General features: G+C 35.4%; 1 protein-coding gene across 2 annotated transcripts; it reads right to left on the bottom strand.

The window, feature by feature from the left end:
• Positions 1–1,057: 1,057 nt before the first annotated feature.
• LOC126693056 (cationic amino acid transporter 2, vacuolar-like) lies at positions 1,058–11,891 on the bottom strand. Of its 2 annotated transcripts, XM_050388920.1 has the most exons (14): positions 11,333–11,889; positions 10,563–10,764; positions 10,164–10,248; positions 9,006–9,146; positions 8,767–8,885; positions 8,567–8,663; positions 8,288–8,460; positions 8,115–8,181; positions 5,703–5,861; positions 4,808–5,042; positions 4,138–4,246; positions 2,759–2,871; positions 2,106–2,181; positions 1,058–1,518 (listed from the first exon to the last, which is right to left on the bottom strand). In XM_050388920.1, the coding sequence occupies exons 1-14, from the start codon at positions 11,499–11,501 to the stop codon at positions 1,362–1,364; spliced, it is 1,902 nt and encodes a 633-aa protein (XP_050244877.1). In that variant the 5' UTR covers positions 11,502–11,889; the 3' UTR covers positions 1,058–1,361. The 2 variants fall into 2 exon arrangements, with proteins under 2 accessions (XP_050244877.1, XP_050244878.1); XM_050388921.1 differs by lacking the exon at positions 2,759–2,871 and having other exon boundaries at positions 11,333–11,891.
• Positions 11,892–16,286: the final 4,395 nt, after the last annotated feature.

Genomic DNA, 16,286 nt, shown 5'->3' with positions numbered 1-16,286 from the left:
CATGTTAGGGTTCATTGTAATATAGGTTATTATACTACACTCTTATACAATAAAGATGTAGCCCTTAAGGGATTCCTCCGTGGATGTAGACCGTCAAGGCTGAACCACGTAACCCTCGTGTTCTCAGTGTTCCTATTCTATGCTTCCTCTTCCGCATCCACTCTAGCATACACAACATGGTATAACACATTACATTCCTAATATTTAACAGTTCCTTAGGTTCCAGTTTTAAGATTCTGTCATGTGGATTTTTCCTCATAAAATAAAAGTGTATTTTTTAGTTAAGTAGCCACATAGCTCAATCTTAAGTGAGTAACCTAAGGAACAACACCTAAGGTATTGTACCTAAGTTTTGTCCTTATAGATAAGAGTTGTGAAATTATATAATAATCAGTCATTTTTTTATTGTCACCAAAATATTTAGAATAAAATTATATATTATATAAATTCATATCCAAATTATATCATATTATATACCATATAATAAAAACAATATCTCATACATTGTGATTGCTCCGAATGGACAATCTTTTATTAATAAACTAGTTGATATCCCGCGCAATGGACGGTGCATTTTGATAAATTTTCTAGTAAGTTATGTATGACCCATTCATGAACACCATTATTATTAGTCATAGTTAATTTTTGAAGTTTTGTATTAAAACTAAATCCAAACTAAATACATTAGGGGAAAACATTCCTCCAATTCATGCAACCAATAAATATCATCAGATCACAGTTCACATTATCACCTACAAACTGTTGATTCCTAGAAATCAATAATAAAAAAATTAGCAAAAGAAAAAGTTGAACCTTGATTTCTCAGTTGTGGCAAACGAGGAATGCTAAAGAAAGCGAGAATGAAATAGCTGAAACTGTCGCTGGAGAAGGAGAAGCCCGGCTATAACGTTGAATGTTTAGGGTTTGTGGAGTCGGATTTTATGGAGGTGGGAGTATTAAACAACGTAAAGGCAATCTGCTTTCCATTTTTCATGGTTGTTTTTTGAAATCTGCTTTCCATGCAACAAAGAACAAAGAAAGCCTCCATGCGAGATACTTCCTACAAAAGGAATTCATTTGCATTTTTTTTTTTTTTTTCCTTTTTTGATAAATACAGTTCATTTGCAGACAATTTACATTATTTGAACAAGGCCCTATCCACCCGCCTATGATTAGCTATTATACAAATGAGAGACTGATATCTCAGTCCGTTTTACAATAATATTTAAAGTAACGAACAATGAGAAGTAAAAGAATAAACTGTCTAAGATTTCAAGCATACAACAAAGAGATTCTTCTATAAAACAAGGTCACTGAGGACCCTTCATATACAGGGCTGAAACAGCATTCCACAGTTAAAGTTAGGCCACACTGCTCACAGAACTGTTGTAAATTTCATCAGCATGAGCTGCAGGCACGTAAACTGAATGACGCAAGGAGCTGTGAGTTCGGCCATAAAATACATAAACCAGTACTCCTACTATCAGCCATATAGAAACACGGGCCCAGGTGGCAGTTCTGACAAAACACAACCCGCATCATAATAAACATAAGAATAGGAATTAGAAAATTACAGATTTGGCAGCTAACATTTGTGAAAGAAAATAAAATAAAATTTCTGTAAACTCCTTTCAAAAGAAACAACATGAATATACTGGCTCTCTCACTTAGGTTACCCACTACATGCGCAAAAGCCTTCCTGTTACTTATTCTCACCCTCATTATACTGATAATTTGTCTTTATTTATTTACTTAATATCTATTTTGGTTGATCCAAGTGCAAGACAGCATTTGTAAACCAACATTTTCATCATAAAACTAACTTAATCTAATGCTTTATTTGTTCACAAAAGAAGGCAAGAGGATGAGATCTATGATTACATAATAGGAATTCCTGTCAACACAGATGGCACACTGTTTTCACTTGTTTTAATGCAAACAATAAAAAAAGAACAAATGGTTTCAGGATGAATTCGCCTTTCTCCAGACATAGTCAAAATAATTCCATTATAGAGAAAACCAAAAAAAGAACTTGATGGTCTAAATCAAAAAAAGAACTTGATGGTCTAAATTAATTATGAACAGCAAACAAGTTGGCTACTCACCCAAGATTAATCAGTAAGTAGATGTTGATGAGAATGCAAGCAATAGGTAGCAGTGGCACAAACGGGCAAATGAAACCTGAAAAGAGATCAATTGATCATCTCATATGTAATAGAGAAAAAATAGTCAATATATCAAGTTATTTTCCACCATATAGCCAACTTTTATGAGTTTGAAATGATAAAACATTAAATTAAAATTTACATTTGGTGCTAATTTCTGATTAACTTTATAAAGTGTAACATATAGGTCCCCCATGTATGCTTAATAAGCCAAATATTAGACCAAATCAAGAATTAAATTTCTAAAAACACTTGTTTTGGAAAACTAATAGTGACATGGATTCCAATGTGTATTCATCTCTCTGTATTACATCTTAGCTCCTATTAGGATAAATGTCTAATAGACACGGACAATTAACATAAACCACATACGTTAACTATATATAGATCAAGAGAATATCCTGGGGGAAGGGGGAAGGGGGAAGGGGGGGGGGGGGGGGGTGGTGGGACTTGATACTGTTTTTAACATCGTGAACATATTCAATCCATAGCCTATACCCATCACTAATTTGTGTACAAACATTGATATCCAATACGTTCTTAAGTTAACTTTGTCACATTCTCAACTGCATAGGTTAAAATGTCAAGCATACCTCCTGTATGCCCAAAGCTATGCCTCGCATCATCCTGATCTATACAGGTCAGCACAATCAGACCAGATAGAAGAAGAGTACCACCAACACCGCACAATGAGAAACGAAGAGATCTGCTATTCAATTAAAAAAATGGTAAGAAAATTTAACACAATAAAACTAAAGCTAAAAATGCAGAAAAATTCTTTTGCGTGTGATGTGTAACATAAACTTCTCATTCACCTCTCTCTCTCTAACACACTCAGAATCCTTAACAAATCCTGCATTATAATTGGTAAAAATTACCATTTTCTAATGTAATCTTTTAGGAAACCCAGAAACTGCCCATGATATCAAAGTAGGACATCCTGTCTTCAAATCCTAAACCCTCCCTATGACTAAAAAATACAATGTCTTTGGTCTATATATTCTTCTATGGTCCCTTTGTAGTATTGGTACCCACTTAGATCAGAATTGTATATTTCTCAAGCATTTTAATCCCATCATTTTCTTAACATTTATGAATGAATTATGAAGATTAAAACACCTAAAATTACATGGTTATTACTATAGTGAGTACCATACCCTCAGAAAACAAAGAAGTACCATAGATTTTTCATATATATAATAGCCAAAACTAAACCTGTGATTGCTTGAGTTTCTTCCATGCATCATGCTCCTTTGAAAGGGAATTAGAATGCTTTTCACTTAGCATTCTACCCTAGTAGGGTTTAATATCACGTTCAAATAACATCATTTATTATTATTGATGCAAGCTGAGACCTGTTGAGATGGTTAATCCAAAAAGATCAACCTAACCAAAAAGATCAACCAAGGGAAGGAGGATAGTCATGGGATGCCACTCATTGTCATCAATGGCTGAAATCATTTTATGCAACCAAGCCACAAGCGTAATTAATAGGAGGAATACCTCTAATTCCAAAACATGAACTGCTTGCAAACAATTTTGAATCAAAACACTCCATTGGCATCAATTATGCTCTAGCCTTTTGTCATTAACAATTAATATCTCCGACTATTATTTTACAATTCTGAATCAAAACACTCCATCTGCATCAATTATGCTCTAGCTATTTGTCATTAACAATGAATAACAACCCGTGTATTTTTTTTTTTTTTTTTTTTTTTTTTTGATAAGTAATAAAATAGTTCAGATAAAAATAATCTATGTATTGTATGGGAATACAAGCTAGTGCAGGAGAAGCGTTAGGCCTAATAGCTTACACTTCTAGGACAAATGGTATTATCATCTTGTGAGAAACTAAACTGTTTTCTCTGGATTCTATATCAAGCAAAAGCTTCAAGAAATTCGATTGTGTAATCACAAAGTTTCACTCCCATGAAAATAACGTTCTAAGAAAATCTGCAGCTAAACCCACCTGGGAAGGGCCAAATTTGAAGCTGCGTATGTAAGGAGAAAAGCCCCAACACATGTAAGCATTATGGTCCAACCAGCAATTTTCCGCCTGTTTTCCTCATTTAATATGTCTGGCAATCAACGCAAAAGAAAAAGGAAAAAAAAAACCATTAAAGCAGGTTCTAGATGACAGAAAGTAAGGCATAACATTGTGTGGATTCTAGTCCAGATATGCATCTAATAGCCACCCAACAAATCCCCAAATATGGAAATCTTGGAAAATCTCTAGTTCATTTAATTTGGACCAAGTCCATGGAGGACATACATTACAGATTCTATAAAATGGCTTCATTTTATTCTTCTTTTTTTAGAGGCAAGAATAATTTTATTGAAAAGAGACTACTTCATGAAAACAGGTGTATAAGCTCTCATTAAGCCAACAAAACTTAGCATTCTAATTGTTTAGAATCAAAATCGATGCAGGAATATTCATACTTGGATATTTTTTAAACGTATTTGCTGGACTAATGTATCTCAGGTTGGCTCCATCATACAAATGCCAGAGATTGATATAGTGGACAGGGTGTAACTAACAGAAAGGATGCCCAGCATGCATAAGACAGAAAAGTGAGTGCAGGTAAGTAACTTACAGTTACCTAGAAATAGATGTTTTGCAGTAAGAGGATAATCACCTGATGCATCCTCTTTGACAAGTAAAGGTTTTTTATCATCATCCATAGAAGTGTCAACCTTAAATTTAGATTGTTCTCCATTACTGCCCTGGCCACTCCTTCCACATTCTAATGATGCTGAATCAATTGACCCCTGAAGAGATGAAGGCAATGGCACCTCGTCTGGTGGGACATATCTGAGTATCAATACAGATATTGCTACCATGGTAAATGCAAGAAGTGTACCCACACTGACCTGCATATAAAAGGCAGAAACCAACAACTCAGTATACAATAACAAATCACTCTTATCATGCTTTAGACAGCATTTTCAAATTTCCATTCTTCAACTAATCTCAGAGGCTATTCAGGTGCCCAACAAATCCATTCAGCAGAGTAATCTACATTATGCCTTGTTAACATTGACATACGTTATAGGATTTTTTTTTTCCCCCCCAACAAAACAAAGGCTTTCTGGAATGGAAACATATTGGTATAGATGAAAACAAGGGCCTCCCCAATTGGATTTCTGTCCACTTCCAAGTATTAAAACAACAAATTTCCTAAACAGCCATTAATAAATGTAATCAGGGAAGAAGCAACATACACGGTTAAGAGAGCTATTGTCTCCACCTCACAACTGTTATAATATTTTTAGTTCCCCACCCGCCCCAACCCCCCTCCCAAAAAAAAAAAAATCCCCACATATTTTTGCATCATCACAATTGCTTTTTCCCTTCCAATATTGAAATCCTGGCTGCAACATTGGATTTGAACAATATTAAGGATCAGAATTACCATGCCCCATTTTCCACCCTGATGCAGAGGCCCTGTCTAGTAACCCACAACTATGAAGCACATAAGTTAATTACACTACCATCACTACTTTGAAAGGTGATCACAGAAGTTAACTCACCATCCCTGCCAGCTGTGAAACATCCATAATGAATGCTAAGATTGCAGCACCAATCCCAGTCACTATTGTGCCCTTCATAGGAACTTGAGTCTTTATATTGACCTCTGAGAAAAATGGCGGCAGCAATCCATCTCTAGCCATAGCCATCAGAATCCGTGGCTGAGAAACACAGAAAGATGGAAGAAATTTATATCTCATCAGGCAGGAGGAGAGGGAGAAAAAAAAAACCTCATTTGTGATAAAAGCAATGAAACATTTGGGAAGATAAACAAGCAGAAAGGAACTCAGCCCATACTAGGCGGGGGTCTTAAGAGAAATATACAAGAAATTTAAAAAATAATAAAATTAAATTAAAAAAAGCATGCGAGAAAAGTCAATGTAACACTTGAAACGAAAATATTCCCTCTACTCAAGCCATCAATTAATCCATTAACTATTCCTGAAATTTTTGCCTCCAAGACCCCACCATATTCTAAATTAAACTAGCATAAAACCCTTTCCTCTAGAACCCCAAATCCTAACATCATAATTTTCCTAACACTAACCATTTCTGAATAAGGCAATCTAGACAGGTTTCTAGATCTGTTCTATATCAATTCCTCATCTGCATGGCTTTTAAATCAAAGCAACAGTGCACCTTGGAAATACTAAATGGAAACAAGGCCCTTTTATTGAGATACTGGGAAAACTACTATTGGGTGTCATTAGGTGTATACTGTGAAGTACTTACCTGATGGTTCTATTGAGCATTTGAAGGGTCGCTTGGTTGCTAAAGGGTATACCTATACATATGGCATCGACTATGCAAAGACATTCTTGTCTATTGCTAAATTTCTTCCATCAGGATTTTGATCTACTTGGCTGCTAATTTGGGTTGGCCACAATTTCGATTAATGCTGATTCAAAGGAAGAGGTATATATGGAGTAACCGCTTGGGTTTGTTGCTTAGGGGGGCGTCTGGAAAAGTGTGTAGGTTGCATAAGGCCATCTATGATCTTAAACAATATCCTATGGCTTGGTTTGGTAAATTCATTGAAGTAGTGTAAAAGTTTGAATTTTGACATTGCCACTCTAATCACTTTGTGTTTTCTTGTACCTCTGCAAGAAAAAAGATTTTGTTGATAGTATATGTTGATATTATAATCACTGGTGATGACAAAAAGGGTATTGATGATTTGAAAAGATACCTTCAAAACTCCTTTTGAACTAAGGATCTAGGTAAACTTCGTTATATCATGGGTATTGAGGTAGCACAATCTAAAGAAGACATTAGTTTATCACAAAGAAAGTATGTGTTGGATATTTTGGAAGAAACTAGCTTGTTAGGATCTAAACCAGTGGAGACCCCAATGGATCCTAATGTCAAATTGTACGAACATCAAGGGAGCTGTTATCTAATCTTGAGAGATATCGCCGTCTGGTTGGTAAACTAAATTATCTCACAATCACTCGCCTAGATATATCATTTGCAATTAGTGTTTTGAGTCAGTATGTGAAAGATCCTCGCCTTCCACATTCAGAGGCAGTTATTCGGATTGTGAGGTACATTAAAGCACATCCAGGCCATGAACTTTTGTATAAAGCTAACAATCATCTATAGGTACAAGCCAACCTACACTGATGCTAATTGGATAGGATCACTGTCAGATAGAAAATCCATTACTAAGTATTGCACTTTTCTGGGAGGAAACCTGATTACTTGGAAAAGTAAGAAACAAATTTTTGTTGCCAAATCTAGTGCAAAGGTTGAGTATAAAGTCATGGCACACACATCATGTGAGCTTATGTGGATTAAGCATATACTTGAGGAATTAAAATTTGTTGTGAAGGTGCCTATGACCATGCATTGTGATAACAAGCAGCAATTCACATCGCCTCCAATCCTATGTTCCGTGAGCGAACCAAGCATATAGAAGTAGATTGTCATATTGCTCAGGAGAAAGTAGAAGAGGGCGTAATTGCTACTCCATATAATTCTACAAGAGTCCAAGTTGCTGATTATGTTTACCAAAGCTTTATGTAAGACTCATTTGGGTTTATTATGTAATAAGCTGGGATTGTATGATATATACTCTCCAGCTTGAGGGGGAGTGTTATGGGTATAAACTAGGGGCAAAACAGTAAAATCACTGTACTTCTTTATATATAAATAATATTTTGTGTGTTAGGGTCAACTTATCAAACCCAAAACACTTTTATTTTAACAACACAGAGAACCCAGACCATGAACAAAACTTATATTGAAGACTTCATTTTCATCCCTAACAAGTTCTAGATGCTAGAACCAACTAACATGAACAATTTTTGCAAGTCAGCTTCAATTCATCAAAATAATCAGATATGTGAACCATAAATATGGTCACTTAACACTGTAAACTAAATGAAGACACAGGGAGGATTCCACTTATATACCTGAGGAAGAATGGAACCCAATAACGTTGAGCAGAGAGCAGTAACAGTTCCAACAGCTATTATGTAACTGTAATCACAAGCAAAGACGCTTTTTCAAGCTACAACATCCTACTTGCCAAAAAATTATAAAGAATTCAACATACCAAGGAATTTAAACTAAAATATACACTCACGCTGCCCATTGCATCCCATGGCTAGCAAATGCGGAGGAGATGGGGGTGTCGGGATCCATTGCATAATAAGGTACTAAACCAACAACTACGACAGAGACCATCATATATAATGCACAACAAAGAAACAAAGAAGCTCCAATCCCAAGAGGCAAATCTCGTTGAGGATTCTTCACCTGTTGGGTCAATCAAAGACATGATTGTAAACATTGAAATCCCCTGAAGTAATTAAACCCCTTTACCAATGACAAAACGAATGTGCAAACAAAAACACATCTATACCTCCTCAGCAGTGCTGGCAACTGAATCAAAACCAATGTATGCAAAGAAGACTGTTGCAGAACCAGCAAGCATCCCATCAACCCCAAAGGGAAAATACCTATCAAATTAATGAATTTTTTATTTTGGGGTGAGGGGGAGAGAACTTAATTTAAGAAATCCCATCACATCCGAGTAAATATACAAGCAGGGACAGAAAGTACCCTGTTGGAAGTTCATAACCAGCCCATCCAGTTGTGAATCCCAGGTAACCACCTGCTATTATGACAAAACTCATAGCACATACATTTGCTGTAGTGATAATGACTTGTGCCTGTGTGCTCTGCAAAATTTTAAGCATTCAAGATGAAGAAAATAATTTCTTAAAATGGGAAGAAAGCTATTTGGAAAAAAAGGAAAATACGGAAATTTAAAAAAGAAAAAAAAAGATTCGCATATATACCTCCTTGATTCCAACACATAATAGCCCAGTAACAATAAATACTAGAACAGCTGCACATGGGTCAACGTCGATATCGAGCCCAGGAATATGTTGACGGGCTATAATAGCAGGCAAACTATTCGGGCCTCCAAAAAGCAAAGCCTAGAAAAAGAAAGGAAACAACTAAATACATATTGTAATAATAAAGCAGACCATTCTTCTATAATCTTTAACTAGAATTCAGAAAAGAAACAAAGGTACATCCTCCAATTCTGGCCACAATAGTTGTCAAAAAAGCAAGAGAAATTCTGAAATTTAAAAGAGAAACAAAAGAGAGAAAAGAAATGAAGGAAAAGAAAAGACCAAAGCTTCATACTATCTACGTGTTGTAATGGTAGTGTACTTGATTGACACCTTATTCCTTGTGAGATATTGATTTTGATTAGACTAGACCATTAAAATCAAAGGAGAACCTGCCAACCATCCTTCTACCATGCATTTAAAATGAGAATCAATGCAACATTATACACATTGAATCTTGTACAGGCTTATTTATTTCATAATTGTTTCATTTCTAGCAGATGGCAAATGGTTAAGAGTTTGGATTTTCAAGACTTCAGAAATCTCAAGGACAAAGCTAATGATGCTAGAATCACTTTACCAAAATATTTTTTTTTCTTATCCATAATAAATACCAGGATGTACATTGAGTATCCATCTTACTTACATTATTAATTTAGTCATATGGATAGGAATCAATATACAAAAACAAAAAAAAAACAAAAAAACAAAAATTCACTATTTTCAAGCCCAATAATCTACATTTTCTTCCCTTCAATGATGAATAATACATAAAAAAAAGATGAAGATAAAAATGGCATGACTTTCCACGTTTTGTTTCACCATGATTCGAGCAGTTTCATGTAAATATTTCCATTTCCTAGTATCTAAGAAGAACTTCCTACATATCTATTTGTATCTATAATGAAGTTGGTGGCAAATAACAACATGACTTAGAGCAAATAAATCTAAATCAAGAAGTTGTGTTGGAGAATCTTAAAAAAACAAGCAAGATGAACGCATTTTAGCTTAGTAGAAACATTCACAATTGATTTAAGCTCAATGAAGACATTCCAATGTCAAAATTAAACATTTTAAAGACACAGAAATTTACTGCACCAGATTTGGAGATATGCCACGAGCAACAGCAGCACCACCTATTGTATATTCCAGTATCAAGGCCCAACCAACCAACCAAGCAACACTGCACAAAACAACAGTCCACAGTCCCAAATCACCAACCGAAGGTATGTCAAAAGTCTTTTTTTTTTTTTTTTTGATAAGTAGATTAAGTGGTGAAGAATGCTCATTTTACATTAATCATATCATCGAAATTCTTGAAGTCATCAACTCCAGGCGTCCATTGCCAGAAATGAATTAATTTAAAAATAATAGTTTTTGATTGAAAAGGTTTACTTACTATCAAGTAAACTATCCTTTGATAAGTAAAAAAAAAAGGAACCATCGAAATGATAACTAAACAGCAGTCAAATGATTAAAAAAGCTGTATCAAATTACCCTTCGCCAACACATATGTACGAATAATGATAGGCACTCCCAGCAGATGGACAACGACTTGAAAGCTCTGCATAGCAAAAAGCTGAAAGACCAGCTGCTATTCCAGCTATTAGAAAGGAAATGGTGAGAGCCGGTCCCGAATGCTCTCTAGCAACCGTTCCCACAAGAATATACACTCCAGCTCCAATGGTTGAGCCAACTCCTAAACATATTGTATAAGAATTCAATAGTAAGCTGTGAACTCAAAATTCAATACACTCCTAACCAAAAGACTAAATGTTAAAAGTAGATAAATTACAATCTAAAAAGTGGATTGAAATGGTTATCAATTTTTTTAGGATTTCCTTATTTTTCTAATTAAGCTTATTACTTATCAAATAATCAGCATACAAGCTTATAAAAAACAGTGCACTATCAATCAATTAGAAGAAGAAAAGAGAAATTTAAAAAAAAAAAAAAAAAAAAACCAAGGCCACATGTGAAGCTGGAATTTGAGTTGAAGACTGTATTTATAAAAGATGAAATAAAAGGGGGGGAATTCTCATGGTAACAAGAATTATAAAAAATAAAAATAAAAATAAAGAGCAACTATAGATAGGGCTGTGTAGTTGAACAGGGTATCATGTATTTGCAGATTTTGTGTGTTGAATTTCCCAATTGATTGAATAAATGAATATTCATTCACCCAAAAAGAAAAAAACAAGGACAAAAACGTATAAGATGAAACCCATGAACAGAAAGGCCCCCAAAATTGAAAGAAAAGGAATTACCAATTGCAATTAAATGAGGAACAGACAAGGCCTTGGCCAATTGGTGACCTGCTGAAGACTTTGCATGAACAGAATCCACCTGCTTCCTTCTAATCAAACTACTAATAACACCACCTCCACCCCATGAACTTCCTTTTCCACCCTCTTCTGAATCACCCAACAGACCCATCTCAGAAACTAAACACAACAACAACCTTTGCTGTTGATTTATATATATATATATATATATATACACAACAACAACAAAAATATATGAATATGAATGATTGTTCTATCAGACTATAGATTTTTTACTTATTATTTACATACAAAACAAAGGGTATCTATCTAATCTAATATATATACATATATATAGACCAAACCTGCCCGCATCCCCAGCAGTACGCAGTACGTAAACTAAAAATCCTAAGAATTGTATTTTGTTATCAAAGGGAATCGGGCAGATTCTGCTGTTATGATAATTAAGAAAGAATTTCTGTATTTCCCTCTACTTCCTTTGGTCTTGTTTTTTGACAAAATCCCAAGGAAAGAGAAGAGAGGTTGCTTGCTTTTGTAGGATTCTCTGATAATTATTGATTTATTACACGTGCTTTTTTACTATAAAAATTAATGATACTTGTTGCGCTGCCCGCGGGCAAGTGACCGAACTGCCCAATATTTGAGGTGGCTGAAGCAAATCCAACTAGCAACTTCGAATGAGAATCTTTTTATTTTAATTTCTTGGATTCTACCGCATTGCTAACTTTTTGGAAATTTATAAGGTAACAGCACTATTATAAGGAAATAGAAATGAATGGAATTGAGTTGAATGTATTTAAATAAGGAAAATGAATGAAATTAAATTAAATGGTTTTGTTCGGATGTTTTAAAATAAAAATATGGAATGTAAATAATCTTGTTTATAAGTAACAGGAAAAAGAATAAAATCATTTTTAAGAGAATATATATTAAAATAAAATGTTGAATATATAGGAGTATTTTGGAAGTTTTAGTAAAAAATTAAATCGAATTCTATTCCCTCTAATTTTTCCCAATTTCAGGGAGAGTGAACATTTGAAATTTTAAGAGAATAAAGAGGAATAAGTATTCTTTCCTACTCATTTCATTCTCTCCCACTTAAAATCTCGAATAAATTAATAGACTTTCAGTTATAAATAAAAAATAAGTCTGAGTCTAACAATATACAATTTTTCATATAAATGGTGTACTCAAACAAATACTAAATTTATATAAATATCTTTTTAAAAGAATTGAACCTCTAAGTTAAGGGGGCAAATTGTGTTTTGTGCCTAGAAGGTATAAATAAGTCTGAGTCTAACAATATACAATTTTTCATAACCTCTTTTTATAATTAAAGCATATACAATTTATTGGTCAATTTGAATCTTGCCTAAATCAAAATTAATCTAATAAAATTTGGTTTGATAGTTGTGGGGGTAGGTTTGGTTCTTGATCAACACAACTAATTTAATTTCTAAGAAAGGATGAAAAATCCACAATGGGAAGATTGGATAGGTAATTGAAGGACAAAGATGGATGAACAAAACGAATTAAATTAAGAAAATCTTTATCTTAAGATAAAAAGTATGAAGCAAAAAGGAATACAAACTCTTGCTCTTTCTCTTTCTCCTCAATTTTTCTGAATCCCCACCTCTATGAGCTAACCACTCCTTTTATCTCTCCCTCCTTCCTCCTTTCCAGTTGTATGTTTTATGGTTGGATGGCAAGAGATACTTGTCCCATCAGACACTCTTCTATTTCTTGATCATGAAGAGAGACTTTTATTGTGTCTCTACTATTTAGGCCAGTCGTTCATCATTTAATATGGCTAACATTAGTTAGGAACACCTCATTAATGCGGAGGTGACTATTACTTTAGGTTTTGTGTCATCCTTTTTGAGTTCCTTGAGAAAAAGGGGCTGAGATAATGTCTTCGACAACCCAGTTGAATCTCTCCTTGGTTAGGTATTCCTCGAATTACCTTGGTGGATTGTCTAGGCCGTCCTATTGCTCCACGGGCTTAGGCTCTCAATGTTGAGATCTTGGGCCGTTTTCTCATTATTGAAATGTCTTCGCGACATTCTTTCTTCTGCCCATAATCCATGGGGTGGTAATACTCACTCCCCCCACAATAGTAAATCACAATCACCATAAGGAAACAACAATATATTTCAAATCCAATTTTATCTATAAAAATAAATAAACTTATTTCCTTGAAAATTTGTTAAAATATATATATACATATATATTAAAATGATATTACTTTAATCACAATTTTGCATATTACAAAAAGAGCATAAAATTAGTCATGTTGTTTAGGTTTTGGATTGTATATGCACCCCTTGTTGTTTCAAAGATAGGATGACATGTTATTAAATATGGAAATTTGGGAAAGAGGCATGGGACCAACAAGTTATTGAAATTATTTTTGTAAGGGCCAAGCTAGGAACACTAGCCCCGATGATGGATGGACCTAGGCCCAAAAAGCCCAAAACAATGAATTTGTAGATAGTGGGTTGAAAAACTGGGTTAGAATGAGTTGAATCGCAAATAAAGTGGGCCCAGTTGACCGAAACAGGGAAACGGGTTTAATTGAATTAGAGAAAATCGTCCTCACCACAGTCCGAGGAGATCAATTCTTATATATTCCTCTCAAGTTTGATTACAGAGTTGGTTCTTGATTGCTATAGTGTTTCTCTTGTGATTTATCGATCCTCATCCATGGAGGATCTCTTACATTATATAATTCTCACAGATGATCTTGATCCTACACTTGTCGATTATCCAAGCTGCTACTCGAATGCTTATCCCATCAGACACCCTTTCAGGCCTTTTGTGAATTGAGGTAGCCAAAACAGCACTGTTCAGGACTGTTCAGGGGTCTTCTCCACATAAATGCTGCCAGAAAGTTAGCTGCAGGGCATTTAATGCGGTGGCAGCAGCTTTTCCTTAGATATTTCCTAGCTCCCATTCTTCCAGTTCGCTTTAACATGCACGTCCCTCTTAGCAGAGTCTCTTGTAGGGTCACTTTGGGCGGTAGAATAGCCATTTGATCTGTGCTTCATTCATCCGAGGAAAATAATCCTCCTTGGACCACCTTTCCCGACCTCTCCACTCGTATGTTACTTATAGAATTCTAAACTTGATATCCTTATTGTTATTTATTGGTCCTTGGACCAATCAACGTCCTCGGTCAAAGCCCCAGACCCAATATACAATTTTGGGCCCTTATCCCTACAATTTTTCTTTAATAATTCAATTAGGTCAAGTCATCCATATCTCTTTAGTCAAAATAACAATTCATTTTAATCAATTTGCTTAAAAACAGTTTGAGCAAAACTCAATAAAAATCTTTTTTATACTTGTTTATTTAGCAAATGAGCTAAGCTCAAAATAAATTTAGGCTCAACTATTAAACAACCTAAACTCAAATATAATAATATGCTCATAAATAAACTATAAGTAAGATGCTTGATTTAAGTATATATAATCTTTTATATATATAAACACACTACTAATATGAGGATTCCACTGTTTCGTCTTCAATTTTTGGTGTACCAAAATATCTTCATACAAATTCTAAAATAACATGCCCTTTTTTTAGGGCCATTTGTGAGAATCCAGGTAGAAAGAAGAAAAGTCCAATAATAAGGGCAGCAAAGAATTGGCAAGCAGATAGCAAAACCATTAGACCCAAGCGGCAGGAATAATGGATCACAGACCTATGAAATAAACAAATGGGCCTCGAAGAGGCAAGTGGGCTTAAAGAAGCCCGGAAAGAGAAAAATAGCATCCCATGCGCAGTGTATGATGTAGAAAAGTGAGAAAGGGCCACCGCAGGCCCAAAGTAATGCAAACTAAGAAAGTAAGGGGTTTATGGCAGGCCCATGAACCCCAAGGATGAGAATAAGGTAATTGGGCTAGAGAAGCCCAATGAAGTTAGTAAAAGCTCATGGGAATGCAGAATTAGTAAAAGGGTCAAGGAAGCCCAAAGAAAGCAAGTGGGCCAAGGATGCCCAACAAAAAAACAACAAGAGCCTATAAGTAAGAAAAAAACCAGTAGCCATACCAAGCCACTGGGGGAAAGAGTAAACAGCTAGCCTAAAGAGGCCTAGCAGGAATGAGTCATTACAGCAGGAATAACAGAACAATATGGCAGGAAATGAGGGAAATCAAGAAATAGGCCAAAGAAATATAAGGTCCATCATCAAATAAGGCCTAGCTCCTAAGAAGAGCGGGAAATCAAAAAGCAGCCCACATAAAAGGTCAAAGAAAACGAACGGAAAGCTATGCAGGCAAGCCTCCAGACCACGACAGACGAATGGGCAGCAGGCAGATTTTGGACACATATGGAAGGAAGGCACGCGCAAAGTCCAGGCACCACCAACCTTTACCCAGCCAATACAAAGCATGGTGAGGTCAGGGGTCAGAGATTCAAAGGGCATGGTTTGGTGGTGGGGAGAGGAGAAAAATCTATTTTTGAGATTCCAACTCAGGCTCTTTCGGGGAGGTGTCCTGCTGGGATGACTTATTACCCAAAAGAAGAAAGCTGAATTAGAACCACTAGGTGCATGCCATAAGGGATAGGGAGAGAGAAAGAACTCAGACCATAGCAGTAAAGGGTGCCACGGCAGACAAGCAAACAAAATACCCTTCTTTGTCTAGTGATGGAGGGTGGCACACAGATGGAACAGTGACGGTCGGCCAGTACGCCCAGACCAGACAAAGGAGATTAAGGGCTAAAACAGTAAAATTCAGTCACGACAGGCACTATAAAAAGAGGGTCTTGTCGTGAACAGAAAACAGAGTAACAACAGGAACCTTGACTAAGAAATAGGAATTTGAAAAGGGAAACCAAGAAATAGAAAAAGAAACGAGTAGGGAAGAAAGAAAGAAAACAACCAGAAAGAAAACAAAGTGAGAATTACAACGGCAGACATGCACCGGTAGATTG

This window comes from Quercus robur, chromosome 7 (assembly GCF_932294415.1).
Source record: "Quercus robur chromosome 7, dhQueRobu3.1, whole genome shotgun sequence".
In the NCBI taxonomy this organism is placed as follows: domain Eukaryota; kingdom Viridiplantae; phylum Streptophyta; class Magnoliopsida; order Fagales; family Fagaceae; genus Quercus; species Quercus robur.
This window is presented reverse-complemented; position numbering and strand designations above follow the sequence as displayed.

What these genes read in the sequence shown, in the direction of transcription:
- LOC126693056 (XM_050388920.1), bottom strand. Translation starts at nt 11,501, where the DNA reads ATGGGTCTGTTGGGTGATTCAGAAGAGGGTGGAAAAGGAAGTTCATGG. An exon ending in TATGTGTTGGAATCAAGGAG is followed by an intron (nt 8,886 to 9,005) that starts GTATATATGCGA and finishes AAAATTTTGCAG; the next exon opens with AGCACACAGGCACAAGTCAT. An exon ending in CATGGGATGCAATGGGCAGC is followed by an intron (nt 8,182 to 8,287) that starts GTGAGTGTATAT and finishes TTGTGATTACAG; the next exon opens with TTACATAATAGCTGTTGGAA.